At 47.8% G+C, this 21,496-nt stretch overlaps 1 protein-coding gene across 2 annotated transcripts in view; it reads left to right on the top strand.

Annotated features, from left to right (window-relative positions):
- Positions 1-21,496, top strand: part of LOC140388480 (inter-alpha-trypsin inhibitor heavy chain H3-like) — a 121,551-nt gene that overhangs the window by 78,194 nt on the left and 21,861 nt on the right. For both annotated transcript variants that reach the window (XM_072472748.1, XM_072472746.1), the window contains 4 exons: positions 12,461-12,642; positions 14,137-14,322; positions 18,149-18,288; positions 19,343-19,500. In XM_072472748.1, coding sequence (XP_072328849.1) covers positions 12,461-12,642; positions 14,137-14,322; positions 18,149-18,288; positions 19,343-19,500 — 666 coding nt within the window. The remainder of the gene's footprint in view (positions 1-12,460; positions 12,643-14,136; positions 14,323-18,148; positions 18,289-19,342; positions 19,501-21,496) is intronic.

Here is a 21,496-nt window from a genome sequence, read left to right as displayed (position 1 = left end):
GTTAAAATTACACAGTCCCAAAAAAGATCTTACTTCCTGGACAGTTGTCGGTTCCTTGGCAGCTTTGATGGCAGCCATTCTGTCCTGAGTAAGTTCCCTTTTGCCTTTAGATATTTTCTGACCTTATTAGACAACTTCATCCTGGGAGATTTGTGCATTGGCAAAGCTAGCTTTGTGTCCATTATCACTAAGGTGATCTAAAACCAAATATAAGTCTTTTTCATGATCATGTTTATTAATGGATGCTATCAGAATGCCATCTACATTCTGGATAATGGTGGAAGACAGGACAGGCAGTTGCCTGATGTGGAGCGAAATTCTCCATCCCGCCCCGCTACATTTCTGCCCCGACCGGCCGGCCGGATGCTCCGTTACACCGGCCGGTCAATGGGGTTTCCCATTGTGGGGAGCCCCACGCCGTCGGGAAACCCCAGGGCGCCGGCAAAACGGAGACTCCCGCCGGCGGAGAATGACGCCCCTGGTTCTGTAGAGCCATGTGGCAAACAGTAGGGCTATTGTGAAAACCTTGTGGTAGTTTAGTCCATGTGTACTGTTGTTTGATGGTGAAAGCAAACCACGAGAATCGCGTTCCAGCATCGGGGCGGCGTGGCGTGATTCCCGCGGCCCGCCGGCGATTCTCTGTCCCGGCGGGGAGTCGGAGAATTCCACCCCATGACTGTAGATGGATGTGCCACTAAAGCAGCTTTCCTGACAATGAATTGGTTTGATTTTCTATAGTCAATAGTCAGGTGCCATGTGCCATTAGCCTTTTTGACAGGCTATACAGGGCTGTTTGATGAGCTGTGAATGCGCACTAAGATTCCTCTTTCTTTAAGTTGTTGTACTATAGGAAGTATGCCCTGAATTGAAGTTTTGTTAATAGGGTACTGTTTGGTACAAGGCGGTGCAGATCCAATGAAAGTGACTAGTTCCATTTTTAATAGGCCACAATCATTTTTGGCTTTAGCCCAAATTAAGTGATTTTGTATCTCACTCTTTTTGATGTGTCTAATGGACCAGGTGATTTTTCCGTTATTAAAATAAAGTGAAGAATTTAGTTGAGATAGGATGTCCATGCCTAGAAGTGCCTGTGTAACCGGACCTACCCAAATTGATGCCATCAGTTGATGGTGGTCCAAATTCTAACAGCATTGGATCAGTCTTTCGGAGGGTAAAAGAATCTCCCCATGCTGCAAAAACGTTAATCTTTCCTGCATTTAGGGGGAAAAAATCAGCATAGTCTTGAGTAACACAGGTAAGTTCAGCTCCAGTATCAAAAAGAAAATCGATATTATATCCTCCCACTCTTAATGAAATATATAATCCATCCTTTTTCTGTTCAAGCAGTGTATGCAATGAAATGTGAAAAGAATCACCAAGAGTGGAGTCTATTAGTTTTTTGAAGCTTCAAGCAGAGATCGGCTTCGTATTGGGGTTAAGCTGTTAAACATTTCAGTCATTTCATTGTCGTCATTGCGTGCAACCCCACATGGCAACGGCTGGAGGGGCCTAGATTACCTGTACGTGTCTTGTTGGAATGCAACCCTGGGCATGTCCTGTCTGTACACATGACGTGGCTGGCCACGGGGTGGGAATGTATTGTATGAGTCATTGGCCTTTTCACTGGGCGAATTAATACCAGAACTATTGTTTCTTTGTTCGTCTCCCCAAACAGGCGCCGGAATGTGGCGACTAGGGGCTTTTCACAGTAACTTCATTTGAAGCCTACTTGTGACAATAAGCGATTTTCATTTCATTTCATTTCATTGTAGTTTGTAACGACATGTTTTCATCTAATGTCCTGTTTTACCACAATAAAGACATTGTGAAGGTTTCCTATATTATTTTAATGGGGCAAGGGGAGAGGGGTGGGCAAGAGAAGGAGAGGGGTGAGGAGACACCAACCAGGATTCTGGGCAAGCAATGCACTGGAGCCAGAGGGGACAAAGGGTAAGGAGACATTGGGGGGAGGTGGTGGTGAAGTGGTATTGTCGCTGGACTAGTAATCCAGAGACCCAGGATAATGATCTGGGGACCCTGGTTCGAATCACACCGTGGCAGGTGGTGGAATTTAAACTTAATAAAATATCTGGAATTAAAAAGCTAATGATGGCCATGAAACCATCTGGTTCACCAATGTCCTTTAGGAAAGGAAATCTGCCATCCTTACCTGGTCTGGCCTACATGTGACTCCAGACCACAGTAATGCGGTTGCCATCTGAAATGGCCTAGCAAGCCACTCAGTTGTATTCAGCCGCTACGAAAATACAAAATAAAAAGAATGAAACCGATCAGACCACCCAGCATCGACTCAGGCACCGGAAACGACAACAGCAAACCCAGCCCTGCTAACATCTGGGAGGCTTGTGTCAAAGTTGGGAGAGCTGTCTCACAGATTAGTCAAGCAACAGCCTGACATAGTCATGCTCATAGAATTATACCTTACAGACGATGTCCCAGACACCACTGTCACAATTCCTGGGTCTGTCCTGTCGCACCAGGAGGACAGACCGAGCAGAGGTGGCGGCACAGAGTTTTACAGTCGGGATGGAGTTGCCATGGGAATCCTCAACATTGTCTTTGGACCGCATGAAGTCTCATTGCTTCAGATTAAACATGGGAAAAGAAACCTCCTGTTGATTACCACATATCGTCTACAGCTGATGAACACCACTTGGAGGAAGCACTGAGGGTGGAAAGAGTGCAGAATATACTCTGGGTGGGGGACTTCAATGTCCATCACCCCAAGAGTGACTCAGTAGTGCCAGCACAGACCGAGCTGGCCGAGTCCTAAGGGACATAGCTGCTAGACTTGGACTGGAGCAGGTGGTGAGGAAACAAACAAGATGGAAAAATATACTCTACCTCAGCCTCACCAACCTGCCTGCTGCAGATGCATCTGTCCATGACAATATCAGTAGAAGTTTCCACCGCACAATCCTTGTGGAGACTAAGTCTCGTCTTCACATTGAGGATACCCTCCATCGTATTGTGTGGCATTATCACCGTGCTAAATGGGATAGACTTTGAACAGATCTAGCAACTCAAGATTGGGCATCTGTGAGGCGCTGTGGGCCATCAGCAGCAACAGAATTGTATTCAACCTCAATCTGCAACCTCATGGCCAGCATATCCCCCACTCTACCATTACCACCAAGCCAGGGAAAAACCCCTGGTTCAATGAAGAATGCAGAAGAGCATGCCAGGAGCAACACCAGACATACCGAAAAAAGAGGTGTCAACTTGGTGAAGCTCTAACTACCTGTGCGCTAAACAGCATTAGCAGCAAGTAATAGACAGAGATAAGCGATTCCACAACTAACGCATCAGATCCAAGCTCTGCAGTCGTGCCACATCCAGGGGTAAATGGTGATGGACAATTAAACAGCCCACTGGAGGAGGTAGCTTCACAAATATCCCCATCCTCAATGATGGAGGAGCCCAGCATATATGTGCAAAAGGCAAGGCTGAGGCATGCGCAACAATCTTCAACCAGAAGTGTCGAGTGGCTTCCGGGTGCGGCGATGACCAGCTGAGTCGCACGTTTCGGCAGCTCCCTGTGAAACGGACTTTTGGGCTCTTGATAGGAGCCCCAACGGCAATTTTAACGGCTGAAAACACCGTGCGGTAAACCAGGAGGGTGTTCCCCCTGGACACTGATGGAAAAAGGAGAGGAAAGTGGCCGGATTGCAGCGGATCCTTTGGAACAACGGCAAGGAAGGCAAGCAGAAACCAAGATGGCGTCGGAAGGTGGCAGTTTCATATGGGGCCCTGAACAACAAGAGTTTTTGAAACGCTGCGTGGAGGAGATAAAAAAGGAAATGAAGAAAGAGTTGTTGGCCCCGATATTACAGGCGATTGAAGGGCTGAAAGAGGAACAAAAGACACAGGAGCAGGAGCTTCGGGTCGTGAAGGCGAAAGCAGCAGAGAATGAAAACGACATACAGGGCCTGGTGGTGAAGTCGGAGATACAGGAGGCACACCAGAAACGATCTGTGGAGAGGTTGGAGGCACTGGAAAATAACGCAAGGAGGAACAACTTGAGGATTGTTGGCCTTCCTGAAGGTGTGGAGGGGGCGGACGTCGGGGCATATGTGAGCACGATGCTGCACTCGTTAATGGGAGTGGAGGCCCCGACGGGTCCGTTGGAGGTGGAGGGAGCATACCGAGTTATGGTGCGAGGATCGAGAGCAGGAGAAGCTCCCAGAGCCATAGTGGTGAGATTTCTCCGTTTTAAGGATAGAGAAATGGTCCTTAGATGGGCGAAGAAAACTCGGTGTAGTAAATGGGAGAACGCGGTGATCCGCGTCTATCAAGATTGGAGTGCGGAGGTGGCGAGAAGGAGGGCGAGCTTTAATCGGGCCAAAGCGGTACTTCACAAAAAAAAGATAAAGTTTGGAATGCTGCAACCGGCAAGACTGTGGGTCACATATCAAGGGAGGCACCACTACTTTGAGACGGCGGATGAAGCGTGGACTTTTATTGTAGAAGAAAAATTGGAATGATTGGACTACGAAAATGAACGTTTGGACAAAGTGGTGGGACGAGTGGGGGGGGGGCGAAGAGGGATTGTATGATTAATCCTGCGGTATGGTAACTTTTCTTTCTCCCACAGGTGGTGATGGGGGGAGGTGGGGAGGGAGAGGAGATGGGGCGTTGGCCATGGGAGGCGGGGCCGAGGGAGAGGCGCGGGCTTGGTTCCCGCGCTATGATAATTATGGCGGGAATAGAGAAGCAGGAAGGAGGGGGCGCCGCACGGGGCGAGCCGTGATCACGGGGGGAAGCCGAGGTCAGCCAGAGTTTGCTGACTTCTGGGAGCAACATGGGGGGAGTAATTACGCTAGCGGGGGGGGGGGGGGGGGGGAGGGGGGAATTACTGGGTTGCTGCTGCTGGGGAAAGGGGGGAGTGGGTACGGGAAAGGATGGGCGGGGGGGCACTGTCTGGGAGAAATACAGCCGCGTGGGAACTGGGCGAGAAGCTGGAAAAAGATGATGGCTAACCGGCAAGGGGGGGGTGGGAAGCCCCCCAACTCGGCTGATCACGTGGAACGTGAGGGGGCTTAACGGGCCGATAAAGAGGGCACGAGTACTCGCACACCTTAAGAAACTTAAAGCAGATGTGGTCATGTTACAGGAAACGCACCTGAAACTGATAGATCAGGTTAGGTTGCGCAAAGGATGGGTAGGGCAGGTGTTCCATTCGGGGCTGGATGCGAAAAACAGGGGGGTGGCTATATTAGTGGGGAAGCGGGTAATGTTCGAGGCAAAGACTATAGTGGCGGATAACGGGGGCAGATACGTGATGGTGAGTGGCAAATTACAGGGAGAGATGGTGGTGTTGGTAAACGTGTATGCCCCGAATTGGGACGATGCCAATTTTATGAGGCGAATGCTAGGACGCATCCCAGACCTAGAGACCGGAAAGTTGATAATGGGGGGAGACTTTAACACGGTGTTGGAACCAAGGCTGGATAGGTCGAAGTCCAGGACTGGTAGGAGGCCGGCAGCAGCCAAGGTGCTTAAGGATTTTATGGAGCAGATGGGAGGGGTGGACCCGTGGAGATTCAGTAGACCTAGGAGTAAGGAGTTCTCGTTTTTCTCCTATGTCCATAAAGTCTATTCACGCATAGACTTTTTTGTGTTGGGTAGGGCATTGATCCCGAGGGTGAGGGGAACGGAATATACGGCTATAGCCATTTCGGATCATGCCCCACACTGGGTAGACTTGGAGATAGGGGAGGAAACAAGAGGGCGTCCACCCTGGAGAATGGACATGGGACTAATGGCGGATGAGGGGGTGTGCTTAAGGGTGAGGGGATGCATTGAAAAGTACTTGGAACTCAATGACAATGGGGAGGTTCAGGTGGGAGTGGTCTGGGAGGCGTTGAAGGCGGTGGTTAGGGGGGAGCTGATATCAATAAGGACACATAAAGGGAAGCAGGAGAGTAAGGAACGGGAGCGGTTGTTGCAAGAACTTCTGAGGGTGGACAGACAGTATGCGGAAGCACCGGAGGAGGGATTGTATAGGGAAAGGCAAAGGCTGCATGTGGAATTTGACTTGCTGACCACAGGCACTGCAGAGGCACAATGGAGGAAGGCGCAGGGTGTACAGTATGAATATGGAGAGAAGGCGAGCAGATTGCTGGCACACCAATTGAGGAAAAGGGGAGCAGCGAGGGAAATAGGGGGGGTGAGAGACGAAGATGGAGAGACGGAGCGGGGAGCGGAGAGAGTGAATGAAGTGTTTAAGACATTTTATAAAAAATTGTATGAAGCTCAACCCCGGATGGGAGGGAGAGAATGATGGAGTTTTTGGATCGGCTGGAAATTCCCAAGGTGGAAGAGCAGGAAAGGATGGGATTGGGAGCACAGATCACGGTAGAAGAAGTGGTGAAAGGAATTAGGAACATGCAGACGGGAAAGGCCCCGGGACCGGACGGATTCCCAGTTGAATTTTACAGAAAATATTTGGACTTGCTCGCCCCGCTACTGACGAGGACCTTCAACGAGGCAAAGGAAAGGGGACAACTGCCCCCGACTATGTCAGAAGCAACGATATCGCTTCTTTTAAAGAAGGAAAAGGATCCGCTACAATGCGGGTCCTACAGACCAATCTCCCTCCTCAATGTAGATGCCAAGGTCTTGGCCAAGGTAATGGCAATGAGAATAGAGGAATGTGTCCCGGGGGTGGTTCATGAGGACCAAACTGGGTTTGTGAAGGGGAGACAGCTGAACACGAACATATGGAGGTTGTTAGGGGTAATGATGATGGCCCCACCAGAGGGTGAAACGGAGATAGTAGTGGCGATGGATGCCGAGAAAGCATTTGATAGAGTGGAGTGGGATTATCTGTGGGAGGTGTTGAGGAGATTTGGGTTCGGAGAGGGGTATGTTAGATGGGTGCAGCTGTTGTATAGGGCCCCAGTGGCGAGTGTGGTCACGAATGGACGGGGATCGGCATATTTTCGGCTCCATAGAGGGACAAGGCAGGGATGTCCTCTGTCCCCATTACTGTTTGCACTGGCGATTGAGCCCCTGGCGATAGCGCTGAGAGGTTCCAAGGGATGGAGGGGAATACTTAGGGGAGGAGAAGAACACCGGGTATCTTTATATGCGGATGATCTGCTACTATATGTGGCGGATCCAGCGGAGGGGATGCCAGAAATAATGCGGATACTTGGGGAGTTTGGGGATTTTTCAGGGTATAAATTGAACATGGGGAAGAGTGAGCTGTTTGTGGTGCATCCAGGGGAGCAGAGTAGAGAAATAGAAGACCTACCGTTGAGGAAGGTAACAAGAGACTTTCGTTACCTGGGGATCCAGATAGCTAAGAATTGGGGCACATTGCACAGGCTAAATTTGACGCGGTTGGTGGAACAGATGGAGGAAGATTTCAAGAGATGGGATATGGTAGCATTGTCAGTGGCAGGGAGGGTGCAGGCGGTTAAGATGGTGGCCCTCCCGAGATTCCTCTTTGTGTTTCAGTGTCTCCCGGTGGTGATCACGAAGGCTTTTTTCAAAAGGATAGAAAAGAGTATCATGGGTTTTGTTTGGGCCGGGAAGACTCCGAGAGTGAGGAAGGGATTCTTACAGCGTAGTAGGGATAGGGGGGGGCTGGCACTACCGAGCCTAAGTGAGTATTATTGGGCCGCTAATATTTCAATGGTGAGTAAGTGGATGGGAGAGGAGGAAGGAGCGGCGTGGAAGAGATTAGAGAGGGCGTCCTGTAGGGGGACCAGCCTGCAGGCTATGGTGACAGCCCCATTGCCGTTCTCACCAAGGAACTATACCACGAGTCTGGTGGTGGTAGCTACACTGAAGATTTGGGGACAGTGGAGACGACATAGGGGAAAGACCGGAGCACTGGGGGGGTCCCCGATAAGAAACAACCATAGGTTTGCCCCGGGGGGAATGGATGGGGGATATGGAATGTGGCAAAGAGCAGGTATAACGCAATTGAAAGATCTATTTGTGGATGGGAAGTTTGCGAGTCTGGGAGCGCTGACCGAGAAATATGGGTTGCCCCAAGGGAATGCATTCAGGTACATGCAATTGAGGGCTTTTGCGAGGCAACAGGTGAGGGAATTCCCGCAGCTCCCGACACAAGAGGTGCAGGACAGAGTCATCTCAAAGAAATGGGTGGGGGACGGTAAGGTGTCGGATATATATTGGGAAATGAGAGACGAAGGGGAGACTATGATGGACGAACTAAAAGGGAAATGGGAAGAAGAGCTAGGGGAGGAGATTGAGGAGGGGATGTGGGCAGATGCCCTAAACAGGGTAAACTCGGCGTCCTCGTGCGCCAGGCTAAGCCTGATTCAGTTTAAGGTATTACACAGGGCACATATGACTGGAACACGGCTCAGTAAATTTTTTGGGGTGGAGGATAGGTGTGCGAGGTGCTCGAGAAGCCCAGCGAATCATACCCATATGTTTTGGTCATGCCCGGCACTACAGGGGTTTTGGATGGGGGTGACAAAGGTGCTTTCGAAAGTAGTAGGAGTCCGGGTCGAACCAAGCTGGGGGTTGGCTATATTTGGGGTTGCACAAGAGCCGGGAGTGCAGGAGGCGAAAGAGGCCGATGTTTTGGCCTTTGCGTCCCTAGTAGCCCGGCGCAGAATATTGCTAATGTGGAAAGAAGCCAAGCCCCCGGGGGTGGAGACCTGGACAAATGATATGGCGGGGTTCATAAAGTTAGAGCGGATTAAGTTCGTCCTAAGGGGGTCAGCTCAAGGGTTTACTAGGCGGTGGCAACCGTTCGTCGAATATCTTGCGGAAAGATAGATAGGGGAGAACAAAGAAGGCAGCAGCAGCGGCCCAGGACTTGGGGGGGGGGGAGGGATGGGGGGGGGTGTGGCCTGAGACAAGGCAGTTGCCAATTAGGGCTAGTTTTTTTTTTTTTTTTTGTTATTTAATATTTATTTATTTGTTGTTGTTTTTGTTTAAATTTAAAAAGGTCATTATTATCTGTATTGTTACAATGTTGTGTAAAGGATGCACAATGTACTGTGTTGGTTGACCAAAAATTTTCAATAAAATATTATTTAAAAAAAAAAGAAGTGTCGAGTGGATGATCCATCTTGGTCTCCTCCGGAGGTCCCCAGCATCACAGTTGTCAGTCTTTAGCCAATACGATTCACTCCATGTGATATCCCTTCCATCATACGGTCAAAACTGGGGATCTTTGCAAATGAATGCATACTGTTCAGCACCATTCATGACTCCTCAGATAATGAAGCAGTCCATATCCAAATGCAGCAAGACCTGGACAATATACAGGCTTAGGCTGACAGGTGGCATTCGCAGTACACAAGTTCCAAGCAATGATCATCTCCTACAAGAGAGGATCCAACCATCGCCCCTTGATATTCAATGGCATTACCATCGCTGAATCCCCATAATAAACATCCTGGGGGTTATCATTGATCAAAACTGGACTGGACTAGCCATATTAATACTGTGGCTGCTAGGGCAGATCAGAGGCCAGGAATCCTACAGTGAGTAACTCGCCTCCTTACACCACAAAGCCTATCCACCATCTACAAGGCACAAGTCAGGAGTGTAATGGAATACTCTCCACTTGCCTGGATGAGTTCATATTGGGATTCAGCCACATTGGGCAGCACAGTAGCATTGGGGATAGCACAATTGCTTCACAGTTCCAGGGTCCCAGGTTCGATTCCGGCTTGGGTCACTGTCTGTGCGGAGTCTGCACATCCTCCCTGTGTGTGCGTGGGTTTCCTCTGGGTGCTCCGGTTTCCTCCCACAGTCCAAAGATGTGCAGGTTAGGTGGATTGGCCATGATAAATTGCCCTTAGTGTCCAAAATTGCACTTAGTGTTGGGTGGGGTTGCTGAGTTATGGGGATAGGGTGGAGGTGTTGACCTTGGGTAGGGTGCTCTTTCCAAGAGCCGGTGCAGACTCGATGGGCCGAATGGCCTCCTTCTGCATTGTAAATTCTATGATAATCTATGAATGCAGCTCCAACAACACTCAAGGAGCTCGACACCATTCAGAACAAAACAGTCCACTTGATTGCTTCTCCTTCCACAAACATTCAAACCCTCTGTACTATCTACAAGATGCACTGCAGTAACTCGCCAAAGTTCCTTAGGCAGCACCTTCCAAACCCACGACTGCTACCACCTAGAAGGACAAGAGCAGCAGATACCTGGGAACCCCACCACCTGGAGGTTCCCCTCCAAGTCACTCACCATCCTGACTTTGAAATATATCGCAGTTTCTTCATTGTCGCATGGGTAAAATCATGGAACTCCCTCCCTACACCTCAGGGACTGCAGCGGTTCAAGAAGGCAGCTCTCCACCACCTTCTGAAGGGAAGCTAGGGATGGCCTATAAATGCTGGCCTAACCAGCGATGCCCAGATCCCCAAATGAGTATAAAAAAATACTTGGGTGCAACCACACCAAAAGTGTGCCAACGTTGCGTCAAACATGCCCCTGGTATGTTTTAGTGCCAGGAGGCGATATACACATAGTAGGTACAACATGGATGGAAAGCCGTTTACGGAGAGCCGGAAGCCAGGGCAGCCATATCTGGATCTGTGCACACGTTACCCACATATACATACCTATGTATGTTCCTATAGTTGTGTCTTTTATTTGTTTTTTTTCTCTCTTTGCTATTGTATATATACATATACCTATTCTGTCGATATCTCTGTATTACTGATTAATGTTCCTCGCAATATTTTTATAAATGCAAACTAATAAGAATACTTTTTTTAAAAAAGGACATTAGTGTACCAGCTAGGTTTTTTACGCCAGTCAACAATGATTTCATGGTCATCATTAGACTATTTATTCCAGATATTTATTAGATTCAGTTTCCACCATCTGCCGGGATTTGAACCCGGGTCCTCAGAGTATTACCCTGGGTCTCTGGATCACCAGTCCAGTGACAATACCTCTTCTGTGCCATCGCCTCCATGTGACTGCATGTCTTCAAATTTGGCAAGACTCGTCAAGGAAATCCATCACCACCAACAGCCACATATTGATTGTGAAACAGCAGCATAACACTTGGGATAAGGCAGCTGATGAAATGCCACTGATGTGACTGCACTTAGAGATGACTCAGTCAACTGTGGCACACACTCCAAAATGACACTCTCATCCAATAATTTAGATTCCTGAACTACATTTATCGTAACCCTAATATGGACGCAGAGTAGCCAAGCAAGATGAGCATGGCTGCACGATGCCTCCTCTTACACACAAACAGTGTGCTGTCATGGCCAGCACTGGCCCTTGCGAAGTCCACAATGATCAGACCACATAAAGCCCTCAAGGGCACTCGTCATTGCTAATGCGGAGCACTGTTCTGGTTCGTCACATGCTCGCTCCTATCCCATTGCTCCCCTCCACATTGTCTGAAGCAACAATGTGCAGTTCTAGAGCATGCTAAAATGCTGTTCTGGACTCCAGAAATCACTATTTGGAAGTAGCAACAGTAACCTGTTGGAGTGTCAAGGCAATGGGACAAATCAGGCTACCAACTTTGTGACAAGACCATTCTTGCCAGAGAAACAGCATGTTCCCGGTGGATTAATAATTAATGCAGTCTGAAGCGCACGATACGGTGCAAAAACCGGTGGGTGGAATGCCGTTTTTATGTCTGCTTTCACTGAAAATCCCAGCCCAGATCAACCACAATCTTATTGAATGGCAGAGCAGGGTCGAGGGACCAAATGACCTACTCCTGCTCCTAATTTGTATGTTCGTATGTGCTCTTTCTATTTCTCCAAAGGCAGGCTGAATTAAAATTGGGTGAGCAAACATTTACTTCAGTTCTTCTTTATACCATTGTTGTCAAACCATGCAGAATAATGAGAGTGACTTGATACAACTTCTCCAATATCTATTTGTGCATTATTGCAAAAACGTTCAGATGTCGCAAAGAAAGTAAACTATTACAAAGGGAAGTAAACTACGTCATGCAATACCGGTGTTAGTGATAAAAATATTGTAATATTTAACTCAGGCATTTTGTAAATGAGTCCTAAACTACTAATAGTGTAATACAAGTTTAGCCTTATCCCATCCTGATAGAACCTCTTTAAAAAATCTGTGAAATGCTCCAATAAACATTTATTTTACCTTAGGTTTGTAGCATGTTCAGTCTAAGAATTAGGGTTCTCCAGATGAACATAGAATCCCTACAGTGCCAAGGATGCCACTCGGCCTATTGAGTCTGCAGCAACCATCCAAAAGAGCACTGCACTATAGCCCCTGCGCTATCCCCGAAAACCTGCTCATTGATCATGGCCGGAAACCCACGCAAGCACGTGGAGAAAGTGCAAAGTCCACACAGATAATAAGCCAAGGCCAGAATCGAACAAAGGTCCCTCGCACTGTGAGGCAGCAGTGCTACGCACTGTGCCCACATGTCACCCCTGGAACAGTTCTAAAATAAATTACATTTGTTTATCTTTATTACAGGAGAAACAATCCCGACAAAAATCCAGCAGAATGTTAAAAAAGCCGTCAATGGAAGGTACAGCATATATTGCCTTGGCTTTGGTTATGATGTTGAGTTCAGTTTTCTGGAGAAAATGGCACTGGAGAATAACGGTGTAGCACGGAGAATTTATGAGGATTCAGATGCCCCCTTACAGCTCCAGGTAAAATGCGAATTAAATATTTACAGATATTGGCTCACTTACTATGGCCCAGAAATTCCTCAGAGATGCTCCCATTGCTGCCGTACGAAAGCCTGTTGGCACAGAATTACAACTACACCGGTAAAGGTATAGAGGTGGGCAGGGAGCATCTCTGAGAAAATTCTGACTAGGTTTTAACCCAGCTCCCCAAGCAGGAATAAGGTGAGTTAGGGACTGATGACCAGTTTACACAAAAATACAAGAATTGGAAGCAAGAACAGGCCTTTTGAGCCTGCTCCACCATTCGATAAGATCGTTGCTGATCTGATTGCACCCTCCCTTCCACTTATCGATCAAAAATCTATCTAACTCCGCCTTGAATATGTTCAATGACCCACAGACCAATGACCCTCAGAGAAAACCTTCTCCTCAAATCAATCTTAAATGAGAGATGCCCAATTTTTAAACTGGGACCACTAGTTCTAGACTTCACTGGCATAGCACGGTGGCACAGTGGTTAGTACTGCTGCCTCACAGCACCAGGGGCCTGGGTTCAATTCCAGTCTTGGGTGTCTGTCTGTGTGTACCTAGGTAGAGTGTTCTTTTAGAGGGTCACTGAAGACCTGATGGGCCAAATGCCCTCCTTCTGAATTATAGGGATTCTATGGATTGCCCACAAGGGAAAACATCATCTCAGCATCCACCCTGTCAAGTCCACTCGGGATTTTATATGTTTCAATAAGATTACCCCTCATTTTTCTAAACTCTGATGGGTACAGGCCCAACCTATTCATTTCCTCTTAAAATAATCTCTTCACCCCAGGAATCAGTCAAGTGCACCAAATGCACTTATATCCTCTCTTAAGTAATGAGACCAAAGCTGTACACAGTACTCCAGATGAGTTCTCATTAAGGGTGTGGTGACACTTCCCTGTTTTCATACTTGGCAATAAATGCCAACATTCCATTTGCCTTCCTAATCACTTGCTGCATTCATGTACCTGCATACTAACCTTCCAGAACTTTTTGGCTTCAATACTGCACATAATTGGATGGGAAGGACGTGCTGAGTGAAGTAATTCATAACAATTCAGTATGGCAGCAGTTTCACTTATAAAGTTTGTATTTGTGCCCTTCTGCAATAAATGGCGAACATTCAAAGCACTCTAAGGTTAGGAGAATGCTTTGAAGGCACATCAGTCGTAGATTAATAGAAGTATGATGAAAGATATTGTGACTTTTAATGGGGCAGTTACTTCTAAGAAACTATTAGGCAGTCTTATATTGGCAACCTTCTACAGGTGAGCCATCTTCCTTCAAATTTGAAACTAAGACCTCTGTTTTCATAGTAGTTGAAACTCAGTAGAAAATCCTACAAACCCTCAGATCATGAGAAATGGTCTTGTAAGTACATTCCAATCTCAAGTTTCAATAGGAATTTCAATACTAAAGACTCGGCAATATTATGATTATTTAGAAAATATGTCAAGTTGTCACTTTTTTTCTTTTTCACAGGGTTTTTATGATGAAGTCGCGAATCCCTTGCTTTTGGATATTGAATTGCAATATCCCGAGAATGCCATTTCAGAATTAACTCAAGCCAATTTTAAACAGTATTATGATGGGTCTGAAATTGTTGTGGCTGGCAAGATTTCAGACAACAATTTGGATTTGCTCAGAGCAGAGGTCTTTGCTCAAGGTGTAAGTACTCTCTATCAACTATTCCAATTAATCTATTTATGTTTTGGATGAATCATAGAACACAGTAATACAGTGCAGTAGGAAGGCAGTGGCATAAGTGGTATTGTCACTGGGCCAGTAATCCAGAGGCCCATGGTAATCCTCTGGGGGCCCAGGTTCTAATTCCACCATGGCAGATGGTGAAATTTACAATGGACTTCAAAGTCTAATGATGATCATGTCACAATTGTTGATTGTCGTAAAAACACACCTAGTTCGCTAATGTCCTTGAGGGAAGGAAATCTGCCGTCCTGACCTGGTCTGGTCTACATGTGACTCCATAGGAACAGTAATGTGGTTGACTCTTAAATATCCGAGCAAGCCACTCCGCTGTATTCAACTGCTACAAAGAAAACACAAATGAATGAAACCAGATGGATGACCCGGCATTCACCTAGGTACACGAAATGACATCAGGAAACACAGCCCTGTCAACCCTGCAAAGTCCTCCTTACTAACATCTGGGGACTTGTGCCAAAATTGAGAGCACTATCTCACAGACTAGTCAAGCAACAGCCTGACATAGTTATACTCACAGAACATATTACAGATAATGTCCCATACACCACCATCGCTATTCCTGGGTATGTCCTGTCTCACCAGCAGAACAGACCCAGCAGAGGTGGCGGCAAATAATTTCACTTTGTTTTTTAAAAAAAAAATGTTATTCTCCTTTTTCACATTTTCTCCTGAGTTTACACCCACCAACAATAAACAATAACCAGCAACAGATATGTCAATCCCCATAACAGTAACAACGCTCCCATCCTCCCACCAACCCCCAAACATCAGGCCACATGTTTACATAAACAAATGACAAAAAGGAATCGGGGATTACCCCTAGTCACCTTAATATACACAGCTTTCCCCCAACCCTCCCACCCATCACCACCCAACTAAAGTTCGATGTTATCCAGTTCTTGAAAGTGCATAATAAATAGTGCCCATGACTTGTAGAACCCCTCCGAGCTTCCCCTCAGTTCGAACTTAACCTTCTCAAGGGTCAAGGATTCCAACAGGTCCCCCCGCCATGCCAGGGCACTGGGTGGAGAGGCTGCTCTCCATCCCAGCAGGATCCGCCTTCGGGTGATCAACGAGGCGAAGGCTATGATATCTGCCTCCGCACCCGTTTCCAACCCTGGCTGGTCAGACACCCCGAATATAGCCTCCCGGGGACCCGGGTCCAGTTTCACGCACACTACCTTGGAAATTATCCTAAACACCTCCTTCCAGTACTCCCCTAGCTTTGGACAGGACCAAAACATATGAACGCACCCCCCGCAACGCTCACACACATCCTCTACTCCTTCAAAACATCGGCTCATCCTCGCCCTCGTGAGGTGCGCTCTATATACCACCTTCAGCTGTATCAGCCCCAACCTCGCACATGAGGTGGAGGCATTCACTCTCCGGAGCACCTCACACCAGACCCCCTCCTCTATAACCTCTCCCAGCTCTTCCTCCTACTTTGCTTTGATCCCTTCCAGTGGAGCTATTCCAAAATAGCTCCGTACACTGCTGACACTGCCCCCTTCTCCAGTCCCCTTATCGTCAGCACCTCCTCCAGCAATATGGAGGCCGGTTCCTCTGGAAAGCTCTGTATCTCCTTCCTGGCAAAATCCGGAACCTGCCTGTACCTAAACACTTCTCCCTGCTCCAGCCCATACTTCGCTTCCAGCTCCCTCAATCCTGCGAACCGACCCCGAAGAAACAAATCTTTTAGCGTCTCAATCCCCCTCTCTTCCCATTTCTGAAAACTTCCATCCCACCTCCCTGGCTCAAATCTGTGGTTCCCCCGAATCGGCATTTCCCTTGACCCTGCCCCCAACCCGAAGTGTTGGCGAAACTGCCTCCAGATTTTCAATGAAGCTATTATTACCGGACTCCCTGAGTATTTCCCTGGAGCTATCGGGAGCGGCGCTGTTGCTAGTGCTTTCGGTCCCGATCCCCAGCACAAACTCTCCTCCAAATAATTTCACATTTAACTGTTTCCCTCCATTTTTCTTTTCCCTTTCCGAAATATTTTTTGCGGGGTCTATCTTGGCGGCTGCAGCACCGAGAAGCACCCAGCTATATCCATGGCACTTTCCCACTTTCTTTTAGCCTCGGGGAGTTCCTCTCTGCCAAGACCACGCATGGAGGGATTTTCTGAAAGGCTCCTTGCAGATCGGGGCGCCATTCTGGAAGGCTGCCCAATATTTGATCCCGCCCCAACCTTGGAGAGGCCTCCGGGAACATGCCCCTGCTGGGCTGGCAGTGTTGCAGTACCAGGGGGAATTCCAGGGTGCCACCCTGTCCCTGTCCACCTGGGGTTCTCTCATGGTCTGGAAGACCCCACATATGCTTGGTCCATGTTTGTGTGGATCAGTGTCAACGGCGCCCTGGCGAGGTCTCCCAGGTGCTCGGAGAACCCGGCGAATGCACACCCATTTAAATATGCTGATCTGGGTCACGCCCAGTGAGGACGAGATCCAGATCATGATCGTTGGGTCTCGTGAGACATTTGGAGTGTCGCAAATCTTACGAGGAGTCTCTCACGAGATTCAGCGGCCTCGTGCCGCACCAAGTTGGGCGTGATGAGGCCACTGAATCGCCCCCATCATCATAGATTCTATTTCTATTACCTCTTCTAGGAGCTGTAGGATTGTCCTAAACATTCCTGAAACATGCAGCGAAGGTTTACCAAGCTGATTCCTGGAATGGTGGGACTGTCAGATGAGGAGAGATTAAGTCGGTTAGGATTATATTCATTGGAGTTTAGAAGAGTGAGAGAGGATCTCATAGAAACTTACAAAATTCTAACAGGATTAGACAGGGTAGATTCAGAAAGAATGTTCCCAATGGTGGAGGAGTCCAGAACTAGGGGTCATAGTTTGAGGATAAGGGGTAAATCTTTTAGGACTGAGGTGAAGAGAAATTTCTTCACGCAGAGAGTTGACCTTCTTCCGACACTTGAGGCCAGTCCTCCTGCTCACACTGCCCGAGCTGACTGCTGCCGCCACCTCGTCCCAGGCAGCACTGGCTGCCTTGAGGCTCACCCTCCGATACCCTCGGGGGAATAGGACATCCCTCCTGTCCTCCACTGGGTCCAGGAGCCTCCCCAGGTCAGCATCCCGAAATGTTGGGGCCAGTCTCCTCGGCGCCACTGTTGCGAGCTGGATGGATGAGCTTAAGTGCTACTCGACCTTGTTAGCGGTGGGATAGAGAGCCTGGTTCAGCTGGCGAGCCAGCATTGACATCAATGTAGCATTTGACCAAGTGAGGCATCCAGGAGCCCTGGCAAAATTGAAGTCGATGGAAATTGGAGAAAACTTTCCACTGGTTGGAGTCATACCTAGCACATAAGAACAAAATAAATTGTTGGAGGCTAAACATCTCAGCCCGGGACTTTGTAATAAAGTACTATTTTTTCACATTATATATTTACAAATTCTATCAATTGTTGTTGTTCAGAAAAATGAAAATAATTAATGTGCTTTATGCTTAATATTTAATAGTGAAAATGTTACAAATTACAGTATCTTTAAAACAGAATTAACTACAAATTATTGAGTCATAGATTTTTGCAGCACAGAAAGAGGCCCGTTGGCCCATCATTTCTGTGCCGACGATCAAACACCTATCTATTTTAATCCCATTTTCCAGATCTTAGTCTGCAGCCTGATGTGCTATAGTGCTCATCTAAATGCTTCTTAATGCGAGCTTATATCATGGAACAAAGAAGTGTCATGTATAGCCCTGATCTTTTAATTAGAGGGTTCAATCAAACTCTTTAACTTTCCAACAGGCTAATGAACACCTAACTCTAAAAACTGAAGTGAAGGTATCAGAAGTCGAAAATGTTACTCAACAGCAGCAATATGTTTTCGGTGATTTCACTGAGCGACTGTGGGCTTATTTGACCATACAACAGCTCTTAGAGAAGCGGTAAAGTAGCAAGAGTTTTTTTGTCTGCAAGATTGAAATATAAAGATGTTGTTTATGTACAAACAGTGATTGGTATGGGGCGGGATTCTCCGATATCGGCACGATGTCCGCCGACCGACGCCAAAAACGGCGCAAATCAGTCCGGCATGGCGCCGCCCCAAAGGTGCGGAAGTCTCCGCATCTTGAGGGGCCGAGCCCTCACCTTGAGGGGCAAGACCCGTGCCGAACTGATTTACGCCCCGTCAGCTGGCGGGAAAGGCCTTTGATGCCCCGCCAGCTGGCGCGGAAATGACTTTGCCGGGCGGCGCATGCGCGGGAGCGTCAGCAGCCGCTCACGGCATCCCCGCACATGCGCAGTGGAGGGGGTCTCTTCCGCCTCCGCCATAGTGGAGACCATGGCGAAGGCGGAAGGAAAAGAGTGTCCCCACGGCACAGGCCCGCCCGCCAATCGGTGGGCCCCGATCGCGGGCCAGGCCACCGTTGGGGCACCCCCCGGGGCCAGATCGCCCCGCGCCCCCACCAGGAGCCCGCCCGCGCCGCCTTGCTCCGTCGGTAAGAGAGGTGGTTTGATTCTCGCTGGCGGGACAGGTATTCCAGCAGCGGGACTTCGGCCCATCGCGGGCCGGAGAATCGCCGGGGGGGGGGGGGGGGCGCCAACCAGCACGGCGCGATTCCCACCCCCGCCGAATATCCGGTGCCGGAGAATTCGGCAACTGGCAGGGGCGGGATTCACGCCAGCCCCCGGCGATTCTCCGACCCGGCGGGGGGTCGGAGAATCCCGCCCAATGTTCGGTCCATCAGCATCTGAAAGATAGGTTAGGACTTGGCTATAAATTCTTCATCATCCTCTATTTTTGCGAACTATAGCTGTCACTAGTGTAAAGTGGCTAAATAATCATTCCAGTTTAATTATAGATTTTGGTTACTTGTAGAGGACTATCACAAACAGTTAAACATGAATGCAGGAAATGTGTTTAATTGGCAATTTACAAGTATGTAGAGCACTGGATAAGAATATGTTACAAAATTAATTGCTACCAATTGTTATACTCAGGGTTTCTGCAGAGACAGATGAAAAGAAAAACCTAACGGATCGAATCCTGGAACTCTCACTCAAGTACAGCTTTGTAACACCTTTAACATCAATGGTCGTCACAAAACCAGAGGAAAATAAGAATGACAACATTGTGGCTGACAAACCGTCAGAAGATGGTAAAACTACCCTAAATAAGCTTTGATTTTGGAATTGACATTCACCTTGTTTATCAGTCGACAGGTTTGATTTTAAAAAGCTGTAAGTTTTACTAATATACAGACTTCAACTTTCAATTGTTAATTAAAGATCTCTGCAGTTCTAAAAATAAAAACAACTGGGCGGGATTTACCGCCCCCCCCCCCCCCCCCCCCCCCCCCCCGCGCCATGTGTTTTTCAGCAGGGGAGGTGGCCAGCGGGATCTACCAGACCTGCCGTTGTCAAATGGATTTCCCAATTGTTGATCATCCATGAAATTGTTCCTCAGAGGCAAATACAGTATTTTATCATGAAAAAAAATTATATTATGAAACACTCAATTGTGTGATTAGGTAATAATATACATAACCTGTGCTGAGTGTCATCAAAACAAAATTGGTACAATATGAATCTTCGGTCTTGATTCTTGCTCCAGGATTGGGTGCGCAGAGACGGAAGAATCACCAGTTCAACGAACCCAAACTTTAAAATGGGTACCTCAGCATCCAATTTTTAGTCTGGGATGGGGGTCGCGGGTTCAAATACAAGTCAAATAGGGTGACCCAGGAGGTTGTAAGGGGTTGGAGGAGGCAGATCTGGCACGGGTTTGGTGTCCCTGCCGTAGATAAAATGCAGGCCTCCAGAAAGGCTCATTTGAAAGTTGGTTTGTCAATTATGAAGTCCTGGTGCCTCGGAGGAGATGTTATTGCCTTGTCAGGTGAGTGTCAAAGCTGTGCATGTTGTCCACCTGTTAGCTGGCAATGGATCAGGTGGCCCATCATGGAAGAACTGTCACTGTTGCTGCCTAATGAAACTAAACCACTGAAAGCCTGGAATGGATTATTAAGACACAACCATGGAGGTGGTATTGATTAGCCACCACTACCTGGTACAGATATTATGCAGTCATGTAGTTAACTGCCAAGACTCGGTGGATGAATGGTGAGCAGTGCCATGCTCATTATCCCATCCATTTTCCCTCTTGTCACCCATCTATCAGGATGTGCCCGCAGAGTTGACCTTTGACCAGGTCCCTCGCGGCTGCCCACTCTCACGGCACACCGGTGTGACTAAGAGTGAAGAAACCAGTAGGGCTGTCCGTGGCCCCGACACAGTATGCTACCTTGGAGTCACATCCGCAACATACACAGCACCAAGCATTTGCACAGAGCTATTTTCTTCACCAAAGGTTACCAATAATCATAGGTGATTTGGGGGGGAATGGTTAGTGCATGTAAACATAAAAATGAATGAGAGCATTGTAATCTGAATGGCTTACAACTCTTTTCACCTTACATTTTTGTTCGCAGAATATCATACAGAGGAGATATGAAGGTGGTTCTTACCACTAGTAATGATAGTGGCATTCTGAGATCCATCGTGACATGCTGTTAACAGGATCAATGTTATTGGCTGATTTCTGATGCTTTGGAGGGCTTCTTCCTTCTCTGCTGTATCACATAAGATTCCAGAGATCAAAAGCTCAAGTACTGATATACTCCTTGTATCTTTCAATGTCCATCCAATCTTGACCTTAAGGGAGGCTCAAAGATCAAATTTCACAAACCAATGCAGGCCAGCAGGTATATCTCAAGCTTGAGTGCTGGGTGCAGTGTTGCACATTGACCTAGTGTAGACATCGCAGCTCGAGAAGTTATGTATCGCATAGGTAATATTGGTCAACTGCTCATTACTTTGGTTGCATTTGCATTCCAGGTGCCGTAAGCTGTGCGCTGTGTGATAAGCAGAGGTATATTGTAGCCAAGAATGTTGCAAGTAGCATCCACATCAGAAACTGGACCATTGGCTGGATTGAATGCTGCATGCATTCTTTCAAAGAGCTGTTGTGGCACAGTTATGGGCTCCACATATGCGAGATGCCTTATCTGCTTGTATGCTACAACATACAATCCTATCAGCGTGTATGGGATTTGAATTCTGATGTTGTGACACTCTCTGCATTGTGAGCAGAGTTTG

The sequence above is a fragment of the Scyliorhinus torazame genome, chromosome 13 (assembly GCF_047496885.1).
Source record: "Scyliorhinus torazame isolate Kashiwa2021f chromosome 13, sScyTor2.1, whole genome shotgun sequence".
NCBI classification, from domain to species: Eukaryota; Metazoa; Chordata; class Chondrichthyes; order Carcharhiniformes; family Scyliorhinidae; genus Scyliorhinus; species Scyliorhinus torazame.
This window is presented reverse-complemented; position numbering and strand designations above follow the sequence as displayed.